The sequence below is a fragment of the Nyctibius grandis genome, chromosome 1 (assembly GCF_013368605.1).
Source record: "Nyctibius grandis isolate bNycGra1 chromosome 1, bNycGra1.pri, whole genome shotgun sequence".
Taxonomy (NCBI): Eukaryota; Metazoa; Chordata; class Aves; order Nyctibiiformes; family Nyctibiidae; genus Nyctibius; species Nyctibius grandis.
In genome coordinates, this window is record NC_090658.1 from 112,605,984 (window position 1) to 112,626,733 (window position 20,750).

Genomic DNA, 20,750 nt, shown 5'->3' on the forward strand with positions numbered 1-20,750 from the left:
TGCCCTGACTTTAAACTCCCACCTCTAGCCTAACTAGTCATTACCAAATATTCACATCATTCTAGCCATGCTACAGTGTAATTGCCAATGAAACTTATTCTTGCACATATTTTTCAAGTACATTGCAAACAGCTCTTTGGCATAGCCTAGTACTCATAAATTGGTTCAGAGAGTATCTAATCTGAGCTTCACTTAAAGTAATTAGAGTTGTGGGGTTTGCTTTTGTTAACCAAGCTACCCTTTCATTGCAGATCTTGTTAATACTTAGACTATTTATCTTTCATAAAAGTTACTCAGAGTACTCACTTAATGCAAGATAGAAATGTTTTTTCTTATGAGACAGCGCATGAAGCAGACTTCACAGTATTTAACATTTTCTACTTAGAAATACAGGCTTTAATCTTAAGGTCTTCATGCTATATGTTAAGAATAGGATGATTACAAAAACATCACAAAAAAGCAACTTAAAAAAAATATTTCTCCTTTGACCTTTCTTTCCTCTCTTGTATGCTTAATTTAAAAAAGCCTTCATAAATGAAAGTATACACATATATATGAAGTTAGATTTTATATGTCCCTTTACAGGGCAAAGAACATGACTTTCAAACCTCATGACAAGAGTACAGAAAGTGACTTAATTATTATATTTTTATTTTTAGCTTTTGTTTATTAAATTAAATAAACCTTTTTGGCAAAAAAACACAAGGCTGGCAAACATGGGGATTTATTGCTACACCCCTGAGCTGGCAGGAACCATAGAACTAAATTTAAAGTCATCCCCCTTTAAGGCAACAAAAGTTATTACAAGACATCAGTCTTCTCGGTTTAGTGATAAATTACTATGTGCTAAGGGGATAAAGCGTATCTTAAAAAAGCTTGCACAGGCTTTAGTAGTCATGGCAACAGATGTGCACAACATCACTCCTTTGCTTATCAAAATCACAACTGAGCAGGGGGGAAAACACCTTATTAAGTATATTCAAAGCCTTAATTGATTCGGTTATGATTTTGATAGATTCAGTAGTTTCATATAACTAGCATGCTACAATATTTAATATAGTACAGTATATTATTTGTTAAAATCAGAAAAGTGAAGAGTGAATTTACCCTGCAAATTACCTTCAGAGATTAAAGTTACCTTTAAATAGAATGCTATGAAGACAGTTCATAGCATAGTCAGGGCTGATGTTAAATCATTTTCAGGTTGAATTACAGAACAGCTTCATTCAAGTAATGCCTATGTATTGAACAAATCATCTTGAGACTAGTACATAGTTCAGTAAAACTCAATATACAAGTTAGAATTGAAGCTGAAGGGAAAAAACAAAGAAACCCCTTTTCTAAATTGTGAACATATCAGCTATGCAAGCCCAGTCATTCCTTTTATAAGTGATAGCTTTGCCTAATTTTTAATCTTTAGAAAAAAAAATTAAAAAATAACGTTAGGAGCAACAAAAAATCCATCTCCAAAGGAGACTGTCTTTTTTAGAGAACAAGACTGCAATTTCTCATTACCTCATGCTTCGTGTATCCCACCCTCGAACAGTGGTATCATTGGCTGTTGCAATCTGTGTACAATTGTGGTGTGGACTCCATCTTCCAGAAGTAAATTTTAATTGTCCTTTCCCTTCCAAGGCTGCAGAACTAGAGAGCTAAAATAATGAAACAAAGCTGGCAATGTTTCTAAAGGTAAAGCTAAAATGAAATTAATTCCACTGAAGACAAAAACCTGCCCAATAGCCTATTGCTCCAAGTGCAACACACTATGAATATCCTAGGATAAAAAACAAAAAATTAAAAGCTGGAGCTGATTCTGTATCTCACAAAGTAATTTTTACAAAGGCTTATGCAGTGTAATGTATTCAGAAATATCAGAAGTAGGATACTACTTTACAAACTAAAACAGTTTCAGATCATTTGTTGAAACAGTAGACAGACAATAAGGGCACATCGCACAAATCTGTAGCTGCCCCAAACAGACAAATAAATACACCCATTTAGTTCCATGAACGGTCTTACAAGACTGTTTTTCCATGCCAAAATGTCAAATTTTATCTGCAGGAACAGAATTAGAGTGTCAAAGACTCTTCGATAAATGTATAGTCGCTTTTAAAAATAAAAAAATCTAGGCCCAGGTGCCCATGTCACCCCATACATGCCTATTAACATAACAGCAGGTACCAGATCACTCATCTACAATCTGTGAGAATTAAAGGTTTCAGTTCCAAAACGAGGCTTGCATGCCATTGAGCGGACAGCTCTGCATCTCCAGAGTTAATAAAAAGAAGGCACAAAGAAATCAACTGTCTCTTTGAAGTTGTACAGCAAGTTCTCCTCCAATTCCACATGAATATGGGGAAAAAAAATGAAGTTACAGACACTGCAAATTACTTTTACTTATCACTTCCTGAAACTGATGTTTAATATCTAAAGGAGGGGGAGAAGGAAAACCAAAATACTTGCATTTTAATCAGATATAAAATTTATGCTAATTTCAAGCTGCTAGGCAGCTTGATCTCGGATCACTTTTCTCCTTTACCTAAATCACAGAATTATAGAATCATAGAATGGTTTGGGTTGGAAGGGACCTTAAAGATCATCTAGTTCCAACCCTACTGTGATGGGCAGGGACACCTTCCAACTAGACCAGGTTGCCCAGAGAGCAAAATCCTAACTCATCATAAAATATTCTATTAAATAGAAGATTTCTCAGCAGAAATATTACGCTTTGATGGATGAAGATGACTAAAACATACATACTGCTTACATAAACTTTAACTGACATCAACAGAAAAATACACTGTCAATACAATACTGCTTAAATCTATTTGTATATGATACTAATGTCCATTTCTTTATTTTGCTAACTTTTTACTATTACAGTTCCACCAAGAATATCCTATTTATTTAGTGTTCTGATTAACAATCTAGAAATTACAACTCTTCAGTCACTGAAGTCTATGCTACCAAAGATGTGTTGTCTTCCAAAAATTTTTCACTTTTTTTTTTTTTTTTTTTTTTTAAAGAATGTAGAATTCTCAGCATGCAAGGTTATATATTGCTCGCGTGTTGAGTGATACAACACTGTGGCCAAATGTACTCGTCTAGTACCATTCTTCCTCAAGCACAAATAGTGTTTGAAAGCCTTTCTACAACTTGCAGGTTATTAATATAAAGAAAAATACTGCATATGACACTGGACACAGGACAATAAACAGCGCTGTTTATTTTTTTTGACACATACTAGATTCCAGGCACAAGAGAATATGCCGAACTTATTACTAAGTTTCTTTAGTAAGCAGTCTTGGCCAAACAAAGCTCAGGCTGGGGGGAGAGGAGAGAGGCAAATGTTAACACTGACAGTAAGAGAGTACCAACAAAAAGAGTATCTCTTATCGGGTATTTCCAAAATCTGTTCCTGAGAGAGACAGCATCACATGTCCAAAATAACATGGCAGAAGGACTTTGTCAGCACTAGATAATACTTTCTCCAGCATTCCAGCCATTTTTTTTAAGTCTTTATTTCAACTTTTATTATGTAAACTATTATAAAAAGATCTTTTTTTTTTTTTCTTTTCAGCCAAAAGTTTACGGGTCAGGCCAGCACACGTATCCTACGCTATTTCTTAACACCACACATGAAAAATTCACATACATGTTAGATTGGCCAAGTCATCCTTGCCTTCCCAAGCAATTCTTAAGTAATTGCAGGAAATAAATGACATTTTTCCTCATAAGGATGTCCAACTATGTATACAGCCAAGCTCCCAATCAACTCACGGTAGACTTCTGTTAATAAAATGAAATCCCAGAAGTTACTGAATAAGTCTTTGCTCAATGTTCTTTTGCATGTCTTCCATGAGCCTGAAAGGAACTGCATAGATTTAAAGGACAGCTAAGAGGTAAAGGAAAGAAATGTTTATACATAAGAAAGAATCCCAGTGTAACAGAAGGAAGTCTGCAAGTCTCCTTCCTGGAAATCCAAGAAATGAACCTAAAGGAGACAAAGTTGGTAGTTCAGAATCACAAATGCAAGTTCAAAAAAACCTTAGCTTTAGTTTTAATTCATACCTAAATATAAGACATGTAGGCAAGCTTTCTTTTTATCTTGAACTCTTCCCTCCACTTCTTTAAAGGCAGAAAAGTTGACTACAGAAGGAAAAGCAAACATGACAAAGGCATGTTTTAAGACACTAATCTCACATGAGGATTTGGATTTGTGTTGCTCAGAAGATAAACTCATACAGCTCTGAGCACCTCACTGGACACTGCAGGAAAACAATTCATGGCAATATTTTATAAACACAAAATATGAATAATTTTAAAATTCAAGTAAAAAAAATGGGAGTAAGATCCAATGTCTACCTTTAGACAACAGAATTAGCTATTGTTCTCACATCGTGCAAGGATCACATGTTGACTTTAGAAAAAAAGTCTGGACAAAATGAAATCTTGAACAGTGTAAAATGGCTATCAGAATATGGATGGATTTAACACATAAGTGCTTAAGTGAATCAGTGACTAAAGCTGGTGACATAAGAACAATAACAAAAGGCCAGTATGATATTATACTATAATTGCATGAGAGGAATTATTGAAATAAACATAAAAGGTTATGAAAAATTAAGCAATGCAATATGGTTGGAATAGAACTGTATCTGTTATCCTCAATGAAGGAAGGGGTTTTACAAAAGCAAAGCACCTGAATATGAAAAAGTCTATCCTAGCTTTGAAGGACTGATTTCTGTGTATTCAAATGAAAACGTCAATTACTCCAACTTATTTGTATGCTTGAAACAGTGGCCATAGCTGACTCCGAGGAAAAGTTCAGTGGAGCAAATGTATTCGATACTTTGCCCTTAACACTCAGTCTTCTACTCTTTTCAATCCAAGGATTCTTCTGAGCCTGGTTGGGTTTGTCTACTTAGTGTAACCCTCAATAGATCTTTCTTCCAAGTACTTTCCTGTTCTGTTCTTAAGACATAAGTAAAATTTATGCTTTCAATTGGTTCACTGTCTCCATGCTGCTTGTGATTTTTCTGGATAATTTCTGCACCCTCTAGAGGTTAATATATATTGGGTTTTGGTTCTTTTTAGGATACTGCCTATCCTTTCCTCTTTTCAAATGAGTCTTGTGAGATCAAAATTTGAAGCAGAAGAGGCAGCATCTCAGTCCTTACTGATGTTTTGATAAAAATAAGTTCTGCTGGATGGACTCGGGTATGGATCAGCATAACCATTCTTAGAATTGAGCAGCACAAAGCAGACGAAAGGCAGAATTTATCAGCTTTTCTTCTGAGGGTGGCTGAGGGGGCTGTAATTTTCTTCTCTCACAGCATATTATGAAAAACAATGCGAGAGGACCAATTCTAAAGTTCTATAAACTTCTGGACAAAATGGTAACTGGAAACATGTAGTTTTGTTCCCTCACTACACTATCTTCATCTAATAAACAAACAAGTTTTTATATGCACAACTTGCTTTTTGGTTCGGGGTTTTTTTTTTTTGTTAGGTAGAATGACTAAAAATTAATAATTATGTCATGCATTTGGAAGGTCAGTTGTTTCCCTCAAGCAGACTTTGACACAAACCTTTAGAAAACAACTCCCAAGAACAAAGTATTTAGGGAATGTTCTAATGTTGTATTTTTATTAATTTAGAAATTCATAACATCTCTGTGGATAACAGAAAAAAGTACCAAATTAAAATAGATGCTACATTTCTTAGTACATAAAAATGCTTACCAGTGACATTCAAGTAATGCTCTTATAAGAAAACAAAGGCTAGCATAAAAAAGTTAAAAATATGAAGTTTTCTTTTCTGTTAATTAAAATCAATACACTTGGTAGAGAGTGTAATATTAGCACACAGATTAGTATCTTACTTTCAGAATTTTCTCATTTGAAAAAATGGGATTAGCAGTCATTATACAGGGAGAGCAAAAGATGCAAATTTCTATGTAAAGGCTTAACAACTGCAGCAAGCTCCTAAACACTTATTAATACATTGATATACTGCATTTTCTTTAAGGAAATGACTTTGTTATCCTTTCTTGAGAAAAATGACCCTTACAATTTGAAGTATGTAAAATATAATATATTTTTTAAAACACTTAGAAACTACTTGAAAGATTAAAAAACCAGAAATCTTTTACTTGATAAATGAGAAAACATGCCTTTTGACTTCTGAATGCCTTTTTTTTAAAAAAAGAAAAAATGTTTATTTAATAACTTTAGTTTTCTTACCCCTACAGCAGCAGCTGTGTTTTAAACAGAATAAATAAAAAAAAAAAAACACAAAAAAGTGAACACTAAGAAACTCTCACATCTTACCAAAAAGGTTGTAAGACTAAAAATCTGATGGATGTTCAAGTGCATTCTAGCCAAGACCACTAAAGAAGCCATTATTCCATTTATGAAATATTCATAGGCTCACACTGCACATGCTTATTTGATCTTGACTGCCTCCTCAGTGAAGTCGAGGTAGTGAAGACATCTTAAACAATTAAGTCCATAAATTTTCAGAATTTCTAAAGAGTATCAACTGCAAGAAGTTAACTTATTGATATAAATCACATACAACATTATTTTTTTGCTTTTTAACCATACCCTCATCAGCTGGAAATGGGCCACAATTCTGTGCATGCTGGAAGTTGTGTGGAGATCTCAAGATAGTCTCAAGGAGATCTCCTTGTAATAAAGGACAGAAACAAAGCCACCGAAAGACTATATTGAGATCCACATTAAGAAGGGATGAGTGTTGTTCTGGCTTGTTACTGACAGAAACAAATATTGACGAGGACTTTAAATTCATCAAGTTCAATTCCTCCCGTTGCATGCAACCACGCAGTCCTTTCATAACTGTTCTTTTCTCCTGAACCATCTTACAATCATTTGGCTTTTCAAACAGCCTCATCATAGTGGCAGCTCAGAGTTGTTCTCAAAATAGCTGAGTAACAGAATCTACATATTTTTAAGTGCTGAGTTTCTATCTCATAGCAAGAAAATATTTTTATTCCTTAAATACAAGTTTTCTGCTTTATACTACAAAAATTAAACTAACCATCAAGAGCAGCTAGTTCATCCTCTGAAATATATTGTTACTCCTGTACACTGATGATGTGTTCCGAGTTTCTGTCATCAGCAATTTTCATCATTTCACTCCCATTTCTATGCTATCGTTAAGGAGACCATTAAACAAAATTGATCCCAACACCAACTCTTTAAGAACTAGTCTTTTATCCTCTTTCTGATCCAGTAATTTCTCTTTCATTTTTCTTCAGACAGGTTTTTTCCCTCTTTAATCTATGTTTATTCTAATTGCAGTAATTATGGGGCACTCTACAAAGTTCTCCACTAAAGTCCACAATGTATTTCCTGCTTTGAGGAACGGCAGCCATCTTGCCAAGAAGGCATCTCATTCTTATTCCTACCATCCTCCTATATTTGGATATGTTCCTTTCCTCCAGATAAGACAGTGAAATCTTCCCCACAAGATCCTCCTTCTTGCCAGGAATGCCACTGCCAGATATTTTCGTTGTTCTGAATTAAGATCACTTATACATTAAATGCCACTAAAGAATTCAGAAGGGACAAGAAATCTAAAAGGCGTTTAATTAATCACTTGGATAAAAATTATCAAAACCACACCTCTACTCCTCCCCTTTGTGAAAATATAAGACAAACAGAAAAATATCTAGGTTTTAACATCTCCTTTTCATTCTGGTGCGATCATCTGCCATTCCAAACATACTGCATTTACCCAAGTAAGAGTCCTAGTGATTTGGTGACATCTGACCTCAAGTCTGTATACAGAAATACTAACTGTCATCTCTTCAGCAGAATCTACCCAGACTTTGTGGATTGGTTGGGCTTCTCTTGGGTTCAGCTAATGATTATAAATTGCAAAGAATAGCTAATTTAATTGCAAAAGGTAATGATGCAGTGATTAGTTTCACCTCAGAAGGTAATGTCCTCAAAACAATAATAAAGGGAGTGATCAAAAGGACAGGAAGCTTGTCTTAATGCAAATACAGGTAAACACTCCTGTATTAAATACTTCAATGAAGAAACAAGTTAGCAAAAAACATTGAAAGGGGAAAAAAACCCCACAAAACTGTACAGTAAGTTATGGTTAGTAAATGTTTCCTATGACAGGTTGACCAGATAATTCAGAGAATGAACACACCAGTAATTTTATTACAAAGAAGCGCTGAAAAAGCCTGAGAATTTTAGGGTTCCTGATAATTCTAATTAAACAATGTGACTTGTAACTCCCAGGCAGATAGAGGAGATGCACCCAATAAAAGACTCTAAAGTTTTGATCAGTGTAGGCAAGCAGAAATTTTGGCCCATGCAAAATTTTAAAGACACATATTTTCAATTTTTCACCAATACTACACCTGAGTTTTAGACGAATTTTTTCACAAATATGAGAAGTCCATAAAGAGCAGCACTGGGTTTACCTCTTGCCATTAAAATTAATATTGCCTATAATGCATACCTATACAAAAAGGAAGCAATTGAAATGTGTTCTTAAAACAGGAAGATCAGTGCTGTACCAGTGTAATGAATACGTCCTTCGTTCTATTACCTGATACAGATACAATGGGCCAGATCCTACTTTAAGTTAATGATGTTATTCAACTTGAACAGCATCATTTTTTTTGACAAAAACAGAAAAAATTCTAACACACTGACATTTTTATTACCTTAATCTTAGACTATTGATTTATTCAGTTAAAATAATGTACACACACGTACATGGTTATTTCACTTATAAGTCTATAGCAACAGGATATTTTGTAAAGACTTCTTCACTTCAACAGTCCCTACAGAAAATAAGTTTACCAGCTACTTACTGCTTTGTCACCATCTGCTAGAACCAAACAGCATGTTAGGTGAAAAGACACCAGGTGGATAAGACCTTATCGCTGTCTACAACTACCTGAAAGCAAGTTGTACCAAGGTGGGTGTCAGTCTCTTCTCCCAAGTAACAAGCAACAGAACGAGAGGAAACGGCCTCAAGTTGTGCCGGAGGAGGTTTAGATTGGATATTAGGAAAAATTGCTTCAACAAAAGGGTTATCAAGCATCAGAACAGGCTGCCCCATGAAGTGGTGGAGTCACCATCCCTGAAGGTATTTAAAAGACGTGTAGATGTGGTGCTTAGGGATATGGTTTAGTGGTTGACTTGGTAGTGTTAGGTTAATGGTTGGACTTGATGATCTTAAAGGTCCTTTCCAACCAAAATGGTTCTATGATTCTTATACATGGTGATAACCAAATGGAAAACATATTTATTGATTACCCCTACCAATGCTATCTGTCTTCTAACCATCTTTTCTCACAGATTTCTCTCTCACGTTCTAAAAACTACAGCAGCAAAGGATGGGGTAGCATGTTATTTTTTTTGTTTGTTTTTGCTTGGTTTTTTAAACAGAAAGCCATCTCAGTAATGAAAAATTTCTTATTTTTCCTCATTGCTCCCTGTAACTGTCAGTCCTACATAATTTTTTGTAAATATAAAATTGTTAGAGAGTAACAGTTACTGTTTTTCAGCCTTCTGTGGATTCTAACAGAGAGTTAATCTCCTAGGAGGAGGTAATCTTCAAAGATTTCAGAAATACACAGCACTTGATTCTAGGCCTGAAAAAGCCTATGATACTGGACTTCAGGTTGTCATCATTTTAATTACTAGAAAGTGTACGGCCGGCACTTTAAAGAGACACTCACGCTTTCCTCAGAGTCTTGTTCAGCTGGACTCTGGTTAACTCAGGAAACCACAAACATGTTTGAGACAAATTTGTTGCAGACAAAAATTCAACAGGAATGCAACAACACCAGTCATCTTAGAAGAGATCCACCTGGCTTAAGGTTTAGATGCCTGAAGATATGTTTTCTGACAGTCAAGTTTCCATGGACTTTCACTATTAAACTTCACTTGAAAAGTGGTCACTGACTCAGTGATGAAGTAAACATCGTCTGAGAGTAACTCAAAAGTGCTGGGGCAGAAGACTGATAATGGTAAACTGTTACTTCCAGGTAAAATTTTAATCACAAGCAATTCTAATTTACAGTGCACCCACATGAGATACTAGATTGTTTTAGACAGAAATACAGAGAATCAGTCAAATTCTAGATCAGGCTTCCTGAGAGTCTGACTGTAAAATCTCAACGACACTCCTAACTACTGCAAACTAAGGTTTTTAGCAGCATTTTGAAATGTCTGTTATCTGAAGATGTCAGTCAAGGGTTGATATATCTACTTTCACAGTCTTTGTTTCATTAGACAAAGCAGTTTTTTTGATACAGAATTTCACTTTTGGTTTTTCTTGTTTCCTTTTATCAGATACAAGCATATAACAAATGTCACAGGTTAAATGCCCTTAGTTCCTTTATCACTAACTTTGCCTTCTGAAGTCCTTATTTTGCCATCAATATTTGATGGCGTACAAGCATATTTTAAAAGTAACAGAATAAAAGATATTCTAGATAAGGAGCGCTAATTGAAATATTGATGGGATCAGCAAAATGAATATTACTTTGAGGACAGAAATAGTGATTTCCAAAATCATGCTGAAATTACATAGTTTGGTGAAGAGTCTAGTCCTCTTCAAAATTATGTGAATCCCAATTCTAGCAATGGAAGCAAAAGAAAATGGAAGTCATAGTTACATTCACAAATACTTGTGTGACAGAGTGAGGAGGTTAGTTCTGAGGAAAGGAATAGTAAAAGGAGATACAACATGCAAAATTTTAGTAAATAAATCCCAAGCAAAATAAAATGAGATAAAAAATAAAATAATTTGGCATTCATTACAAGATTCCCACACATCCTTATAGAGAGACTGGTAACACACTAGACAGCATCCCAAAGGAAATCATATTTCAGAGATATTAGGAAGAAATTTGAGACAGTTATGAGAAAGTGGTTGGGACAGTGAAAAAAGCTAATTAACATTCAAAAAAACCTTTTGCAATAGAGGACAGAGCTGCCCAAAGAGAGAAAGGAGAAAGGGAAAATGCTAAGTAGTCTAGCAGTCCCAGCACTTCAAAGAGAGATGAAGCAGCACTACCCCCAAAAGTAGTTTTCCAAAAGGTTTAAAGAAGGCATTCCAAAAAAGTCCGTGTGTTATGCAGGCATTAGAAAAGAAATACTGACTAATGTAGGAGTCATGCAAATCCAGTGGATACAATGCTACAGACAAGTTCCTGGAGGCTAGCCTTCAGAAACTCTCAACATCAATTTGATAAAAACAAACACTACTTTGAATAAGCCTTGGAAGGTAATAAAACACTGATTGAAGTTCCAGGTGAAAAAAAAGCCAAAGTTTCCTCATCTAGTGAAGGAACCCAAATGGCTTAATTATGAACATAAAGGATTAAACTATATTACATTCCGTTGATACTACGCAAAATCTAGTAAAATAATAACAACTCAAGACTTCATCTATTTGCACACAGCCAGATGGTACAACAGGGAAGAGTTTATGGACACAACGTCTTGACTCTTTAAGCAACTGCCAGTTGAAAAATCTGATTCTGTAGCACCCAAGAAAGCAAACTAACCCTGAACAAGTCAAACTGAGGAATTAATTCAAGAAGTGACAACAGATCAACTGAATGATAATGTCCTTGACATAATCAGTTTCCATTTTTAAGGACATACACTGACCTAAATGACTCTATACATAAACATTCGAAATTTTCTATACACAATCTATGTCATTATACATAAACAAGCAGACTTTTTTATCTGTAAGAGGTGGTAAAATCAGACATACATAACATATACATAAATATAGTTATAGACAGACAAATCTATGCCAATGACACCCTTTTATATATGTTCATGAATAAGATGATTTTAACAATGAGTGAAATAATCTGAATAGACTGTGTTGGACTAGACTATATTAATACTGAGAACTCAAACCAGTGCACAGTAAGTAGAGAAATTTATATTATGCTTATACATACAACAAGGATCGTAAATTAAACAGAGGACTGCATGGTATTAACCAACATGAGTTAATACACAATTATTTGAATTCAATAACCCTTGGCTTTACAGATCACCAGTTTTTCTCTCGTACACAGGTATCAAATTAGCATTGCTTTATTTTAGAGTATTCACTCTAAAACCAGTAGGAAAGTAAGGGTAACTCCAGAAAAAGGAAAATAATTAACAACTAGCAACAGATACAAAAATACCAAGTTGCCTACTCTTAAACACTTGTATGAGTATCAGACAACTGATAAGAGTATTCATTTCCCCCACTCTCATTAAAGGCAACAAGATATTTCTGAGTAGTTAAAAGATTAGCAAATTCTAGGCTAGGGAATGGTGGTGTTTGTATTATATTAAATATATAATGATTTGTTAAAAACAAATTTCTTACCACAGCTTTGGCTGAACTTTCCTGCAAATCCCACAATAATATGTTATTATCAGCCAGTGAAACAATCTTTTTACCGTCTCCCATTGGTTCCCACATAACACTGTAAAACAGAAAACAAGAAAACCAACCTAAAATTAAAACCAATCAGAATTTGCACCAGAAAGCCATTTTATCTCTGTGGTTCTAATCTATTCCAAAACATATTAAACCACATTCCTTACGGTTTCCTTCAGCTGAAATCTGTCCCATATTTTAAGTGCAAAATCTGCCATTAACTAGCAATCTAGCAATTTTTATGCATACTAGATGAACATTATTCAAAGGCATTTGATATGCTGTTCTCATCCTCAGTGCATATATGAAGAAGTACCTCTTGAGGTTTGTGAAAAGTCCATCACTAGACATAAGTTTTCTAGTCAGTTGAGCTTTTTGCATAAATCATTCAGTATCTGGATTGAAGAGATAAAAGAAGGTTGCATGAGTAGATGCAGCCTTAGGCAAGTGAGCCCAACATTAGGCAGCCACTTGCTGCCTTCCTAACTCGGTGCTCCACACCTATGGTTATGCTCCTATGTTATCCTCAATTTTGCATTACTCCTACCTTCCTATGACAGTGGGTATGACCTGGCTGGCCCCGGATCTAAGCCACCGAACCCCATGTAATCTTATGGTATAAAACACAAGGAAAACAAAATAGGAAGTTGCAGGTAACAGAAAGAAGTGACACAGTGTCATTTTTTCACACCATAAGTGAACGCAATCTCAGTTATTCTCAGCTGGTACCTTCCTCTCAAAATCCTCTTGCTTTTTCCATGAAGAGTTTCTTGCTTTTTACTCTGCACTTTTAGTAAAACAAGCATTAGAGATACAGGCAGATGACCACACCTGTTTGCTGTTATAGAGAAGACAGACTACGCAAACAAAACAGAACTATGACAAAAAAAAGAAAATTAACACCAAGTAGATGCAAAACTGGAACTATAACTAAAAGGGCGTGTTGTTTGATTCCTCAACTACTGAACTTTTCCCTAAGGCAACAGAGCAGATCAAAGAAAGGACTAGCTTCTGCGTCTATCTTCTGCTGGAACCATGACCCGCATCCTTATTACAGAATCACAGAATCAAAGAATCAACCAGGTTGGAAGAGACCTCAGGGATCATCGAGTCCAACCGCTGCCCTTACACCACCCTGTCAACTAGACCATGGCACTAAGTGCCAGGTCCAGTCTTTTCTTAAACACATCCAGAGATGGTGACTCCACCACCTCCCTGGGCAGCCCATTCCAACGTCTAATAACCCTTTCTGTAAAGAAATTCTTCCTGATGTCCAACCTGAACCTCCCCTGGAGAAGCTTGAGGCTGTGCCCTCTTGTCCTATCGCTAGTTGCCCGGGAGAAGAGGCCAACTCCCACTTCACTACAACCTTCCGCTACATTGTCAATCCATGGAAATTAACTACTTGTAAAAGCTCATTTTTAATGAACTCACTTGTATTAGGACAAAATCACTTTTAGCACATTAAACCACCATCATGTTTTTAAATGTGTTTTAACAAGGACATGGAATGATCCCATGACTTGCTTTAAATTAGGCTGTTTTGTCTGTAGTATTGCCAACATTATTTTCAAAAGTGTTTATTGTTAAAGTTGTATGGTACAACTTGGAAAAACTTATAATCAACTGAAAATGAGTGTTGATAATAAAAATTATGAAGCAGTTTCAATTACATGTTCAACCATCATATTTTCCCATAATAATGAGAAGTAACTAACTGGCACTGGCATGGGTATGCCAGAATCTCATATAGTTCTGCTGCACAGGTATATCAGTTAGATCCTTCAAAGAGATGAAAACATTTTATGAACCCATATAACAGGTTAAAAAAATAATGCACTACAACCTGCATGTGATCACAGCTAACCTTCCACAATCCAGTTTTCTAAAGTGAAATTAAAATACTTCAGGATCATCACACAACTGAGTGGGTAACTAAGAAATCTTCGAGTTGATTCTGATCACATTTATTTAAGTCCATCACTTTTCTTATATATTGCTGAAAGTATAATTGGCATTTGATGTTAATATATGTAGATATATTTTTCATTATAGACAATGAAATCTGTTCTGACCAAATAACTCTTAAAGAGTTTGTCCAGCCTGAGATCAATATTCTTTATGCCTGTTGATGTATTTGCCCTTTTCGTGCACTGATCACTGAACTTTCAGTTGTAAAAGCTAGACTGGGAGCACTTTCTTTGATGCTTTCAAAGGTAGGATGAAATTCCACATCTTTGAGTGTCACTGAGCTTCAAGGTAAAGAATTTTTATAGTTGAATACAGTGTGCTAATTAGAGCCAATTATAACCCAGCTGACATACCTTGGAATGAAAAGGTCTTTCCACATTCACTCCGTCCTTGTGAGATGCCCTTTTTCCTTCTATTTAATTTGTCTTTTATTAAAGTTCATTGTTTTATGGGTGTGGTTGTAGGGATCATCCAGATTTTATAACCTGAGCAAAGGTTACTTAAATCATTCTTTGTAACATATTCAGCTGTATTCTGTAGTCATGACTGAATGTTAAACATGAAATATCGTGAAGGAGGAAAAAAAATACTGATGAGTGAAAAAACTGGCTTTCGAAGACATAAATTTTAGTAAAACTGAAGTTTTCATTTAAAACAAGTTTCAGACACTGAAGAGGTGATGATAAATTTTAAAATGGAAAACAGATAAACCCAGCAATACCACTTTCCTGAGTGTGCCAACAGTTGCTGATGCTTACAGTTTTCAGAAATGGACAAGATAATTGTCAAATTCACAGCTGCCACTCAGAAACTGAGTGTCAACTTCACGGCTGTTCTTTAGATCATCTATAAACAGCAAACAAGCAATTATATTTGTTGCCTTTTAACCTGTTTTGTTATCGTCTGACTCCTGATGCTTCAAATTAGCTTCTAGCTAGTAGTTTTTGGTAGTAAAAAAATTAAATCCTACAGAGAACATTTTCCTAGTAAAGAAAAAAGATAATTTAAAATATTCACTCAAACACACACATGAAAGGATTCTATTATCTGTGTTTTATGCTGAAAAGACAGTTAACACTATCATTTATTAACGTACTGAGCATTTACAAACGAACAATTCAAAGTTCTCCATTATAGATTAAATAAGAATAAAGCAATGTGCAAATGCTTTCATAGATGTGAACTGCAGTCAGCCACAATGTGGTGGACAAAGTAAGCATTAACTACTGCTTCACCATAATTATAGAAGTGACAACTATTTATTTCTATAAGGGGAAAAATTTTGCTAGACTGAAAATTCTCATGCACTGCAAAATGGAAAATATACCCAAATATTTGCTAACTCAGCAGAACATCCTGCAGCCTCAGGGTAGCCCATCAGAAAAATTCATGTGTTATGAACACAAATATCCTGCCTTCTTTGCAGTAGAATAATTCAAATTTAAAGGTGACTCTGATAATCTCGTGATTAGCACATTATTCTAAGAGTAAGAAGATCAAACTGAGGACAGCCTGGAACCCACCATTCTTACTCCTTACCCAAGTGCTCTACAGAGTGGCCAGATTTCTGAATGAAAACAGTTCTGGCTATTTTGTAGTGTATTGAAGTCCATGCTGCACATGTAAGTTACACTGTGTCTCAAAATTCTCAGTCACTGAGATATATTTTGGTGTCCACCTCCTCAAGACACAGTAAAACAAGAATGATAGCTTCCTAAAAAAACTGGAAGTTAAGATAAAGTGAATTTATTTTAGGTGTCTTTTTGGCTAAGAGGCTGCTGAGAAGAATGAGAGATGAAGTTAAATATTATTTTGAACAAGAACCCCAGAGACACCTGGGCTTTATTCTGGCTCTTAAATTATTTTTACATTCAGAAATATAACTGTTGTACAAAGAAACACAAGAGTATCCCAATAAAGAGGTAACACAGAAAAAGTACTTGCCTCTATAATATTTTTAATATTTTTTTCCTTAAATTATCATACTACAGTGTTGGCAACCTCAAAGTCTTTTGAAAAAATCATAAAGCAGAATGCAAAACAATAAAATGTTATCCTCAATATTTGTATTTACTTCACTGCATCTCCTTGTCTACTGCAGCTACAATTAAACAAGTTCATAGTGAGAAAAAGAATTGTGATTCTTGCTCTATGTGCCTAATAAATTTTATCATTGAAAAGGTATTTATGTACATATAAATATAACAAAGACAGTCGAATCCTAGGAGTTCACAACCTAACAGAAAGCATGCTAGCGAATTTGTTACATAAAAGCAAGATATAGGATTCACTGATTTTGAGTAGGAGCTCCTAAATATGCAGTTTGTAGAAACAACTATTCCTGTTGAGCTAGTCATGATTTAAAGTGATGACCAACAGGTGAACACCTCCGCAGTTCATTAACAATCTCAGACTTCTGTCTGGTTGGTCATGGCCTTACATATTAGTAATGCCTAAAACAGCAAAGCAAAATCGTGCAAATTTATTATACAGACTCTACATATGAACTAAACTCACAAAAACTGTCACCGGTAACATTTCAAGTCATGATTCATTATAGATGGGAATCAGCATCTCTAGTCTGCAGTTTGACCAACTTACCTACATTCCATATATACCTCTGCAGCATAACAAGAGTAATTACTGGTGGATGCAAAGCATGAACAAGCTATGCAACCAAATGGGTGAAACAGTAAGTAGCAAGACCTACTTTATAGAAAGGAAGCCGTGACTAACCATTTTCAGACTTAAGACATCAGTCAACCATGCTCTACCATGTTTATTTTTGAAGCAATAAACCACACAGGTTCTATACATGGACAGTTCTTGTAGAGCGTGTGGTGAGAGTTCTTATAAGTGTAACCTACATTTCTTCATATTGCAGTAACCTAAGAAATCCTAAATTCCTTCCCATTGACTTGTGGGTGAAGTTGATTCTTTTTTCTATATTCAGAGAGACAGTCCATATGAAAATCCCACATAGTAAAAAACCCATGGGTAGCACTAATTGGAATCCATGCTACAAAGTAGTTTTGTAGCATGTTCTTATCAAGGTCGTGGGGGTTCTCCAAGTTCTTTTGGTATTGGAGACAAGCCCTTACAGTTGATTAACGATATTATGAAGCTAATTTTGCCTGTTTGTCGTCACATGTATTTATTGCAGACAAATGAGGAATATTAATTCATCTTTCCAGAAAAAGTTCTGCTTTAAAAGTATAAAAGGTACACTAGATTTTTTAGGACACTGCCTTCTCTAAGATCTACCTCTTACTAGCACATCCAGTGTATTACTAGGTATGCTGGATTTTTGCTCAACATCATGCTTGTTGGGATAGACTGTTCTTGAGCCTGGAGGAGGTGATCCTTGAATATTAAACAGCTTTCTTGGGCCCCTCTTTCCTCTAGAGCCCTATCACATGGGACTTATTCAAGCAGATCCCTGAAGAGGCCAAAGTCTGCTCTCCTGAAGTCAAGGGTTGTGAGCTTGGTTTTTGCTCTACTCCTTCCTCTCATGATCCTGAACTTCACCATCTCATGGCCATTGAAGCCAAGGCTGCCTTTGACCTTCCCATCCACAACCAGCTCTTCCTTCTTTGTAAGTATGAGGTCCAGTAGAGCACCTCTCCTCATTGACTCCTCTGTCACTCAGGGTCAGTAAGTTGTTATTGATGCTCTCCAGGAACTCCCTGGATTGCTTATGCCCTGCTGTGTTGTCCCTCCAGCAAATACTGGTGTGATTAAAGTCCCCCACAGGGCCAGGCTCTGCAAATAAACAGCGACTTCTAGCTATCTGTAGAAGGCCTCATGTGACAAGGAGTCACATGGAAAAGACGAGGGGTAATAGGTAGAAGTTAGTCCTGGGGAGATTCTGATTGGACATAAGAGGAAAAGTTTTCACAATGAGAAGAATCAGCCACTGGAATAATCTCCCCAGGGAAGTGTTGGATTCCCCAACACTGGACACTTTTAAGATTCAGCTGGACAGGGTGCTGGGCCATATAGTCTAGACAGTGCTTTTGCCAAGAAAGATTGGACTAGGTGATCCTTGAGGTCCCTTCCAACCTGGTATTCTATGAATTCTATGATTCTATGATCTAATCATTCTTGCGGATGAGGCAGCCTACGCAGACACCCACTACTGTACCACCTATAGTGGTCTGCACTTTAATCATTACTCCCAAGATCTCATTTGGCTCATGATCCATCCCCAGGGAGAGCACCATGAACTCCAGCAGCTCTCAGAGAGGACAACTCTCTTCCACGTCATCCCAGCCTGTGCTTCCTAAAAAGCCTCAGTACTCTTCTCAGTTTTACCTGCAGCTATTTTGTCTTTCCAACCTGAGTAACTGACAAATTATCACATACAGACAACACATTTCCTAGTCTTTTAAGTGCTGTTAAATACAGTTATAACAATACGAGGGTGCAAGATCCCTGGCTTTGCCTGTTCTGGTGATTTCCATTAGGCTGGAAGTTACACCACTGGTTTGGTTTGACCAGAGTAGTACTGTTAAAGACTGATGTGTCTTCAGTTTATTAAGATCAAAAATGCACTGTCACGGGATATTTTCATAACATCTCTACTATATAAGAGACAGCTTACCAACAGATCTCCCAGAATTTTTTTCTTTGTTTGTTTCTGGGTGGGTTTTGTTTGGTTTTGTTGGGGGTTTTGTTTGTTTGTTTGTTTTAATGAAACCTGGGAGGCTGTTTTATTCTGCTTTATTCTCTTTTGGAAGACAGAGAAGAGCTTTTCTAGGGGTGGGTTTAATTAAAAAGGCTATGCATTGTTTCTGACATTCTATAAAACATCCAACACAGTCTAAAGAATACAACAGATATAGAAAGTCAGTATTTCCTCGAAGTAATTAATATTGGGTTATTTACAACAAGAATACCTGAATATTGTGGCAGGAACACTCGTAAATAATACTCTAAGGCAAATATGCAAAGCCCTTTTAACTTCATTATGTTTCATCCGTGCCTTCTCATATTGCTCAAGTGCTGCATACATGTCTATACATAGGACAGTTATTGCAAAAGTTTTGTTAAGTTTCTATCACATTACCAATGGTGAATATTTGACAGTAGTATTTTAATTATCCTACTGTTACTGACGGCTGAAATATCTGAGGACTCAATGGCTATTTTAAAACATTTTGCAAGTTCTTTTTTGCTTTTTCAAGTGTTTTAGAACAAGTTCATGTGAGGTACGTGCTGAGACAGCAGAACACATTATAGCTGTAGGGGTTTTTTTGGTGACATATCTAGAATAAGAAAAGGTCTAGAGTATATGCAGTTAAATTACTGCAGGAATGCAGTGTTTTGGCAGCATAGTTTACGCTGCCTGTTGAACTCTATACCCTATGCCAGAAAAAGCACTTTACTAAGCATAAAGCTGTGTATCTGCTCAGAGGATTTGCAGACACTATTACACAGACAAATCTTTTTCACAGTTTTAGGAATAACTCACTGAGGAGCTGAAACCTATTTATTAATATGAAAGAGAATCGATGGACAACATCCTTTGGGCAGGAAACATGGCCAAAGAGAACTGTTTGAAAACATATGTACAGTTTAAAGATCTATATAAGTATTAAAAGTTGTATTCACCTTCTTTCTGAACACCAACAGGAAAAAAGCTTCAAAGTAAGGAGGAGTAACACATTTCACGTAAGCAGACACTGATGATAGATTACTGTCACCCAGATCTAACTGCTATATATGATGAACAACACATGTAGAAGGATAGAAGCCGTCAGCATGTCTATGATTTTCTTAATGAAATTAGGTGTGGCGCAGGGACAGAAGTCACGTAACCTCTATCATACTACTAAATACTGCTCGTGGAGCAGCTGCTGCTATGGACAATATTTCCATTCTGTTGCTTAAACAGGGTTTAAAATACCCCCCAAAAATTAACATTAAGGATATGTGACATGTCATGAAAGCAACATACAACCAACTTCTCTGTCAAAGATCAGTAACGTTGTCAAGCTAGGAAAAACTTTTTAGTAGTATGAATGCCTGGCAGGAACAGATCATCCTGAGTGCCATTACACTTAGTAATGTGTAGATACTTAGTAGATGAGGGCAGGGCAGTGGATGTAGTCTATCTAGACTTCAGTAAGGCATTCGACACTGTCTCCCACAGCATCCTCCTAGACAAACTGGCTGCCCAGGGCTTGGATGGGTGGACTTTTTGATGAGTTAAAAACTGGCTGGATGGCCAAGCCCAGAGAGTGGGGCGGGGGGGGGGGGGGGTTGGGACACAGAATCTGAGCGCTTTCATGTAGGATTTTTCAAAAGATGGCAACATGGAT

At 36.1% G+C, this 20,750-nt stretch overlaps 1 protein-coding gene across 2 annotated transcripts in view; it reads right to left on the bottom strand.

The window, feature by feature from the left end:
* The window catches only part of EIPR1 (EARP complex and GARP complex interacting protein 1), a 97,114-nt gene that overhangs the window by 18,791 nt on the left and 57,573 nt on the right, over positions 1 to 20,750 (bottom strand). For both annotated transcript variants that reach the window (XM_068398906.1, XM_068398914.1), the window contains 2 exons: positions 12,403 to 12,502; positions 1,516 to 1,652 (listed from right to left, as the gene is read on the bottom strand). In XM_068398906.1, the coding sequence (XP_068255007.1) occupies positions 1,516 to 1,652; positions 12,403 to 12,502 (237 nt within the window). The remainder of the gene's footprint in view (positions 1 to 1,515; positions 1,653 to 12,402; positions 12,503 to 20,750) is intronic.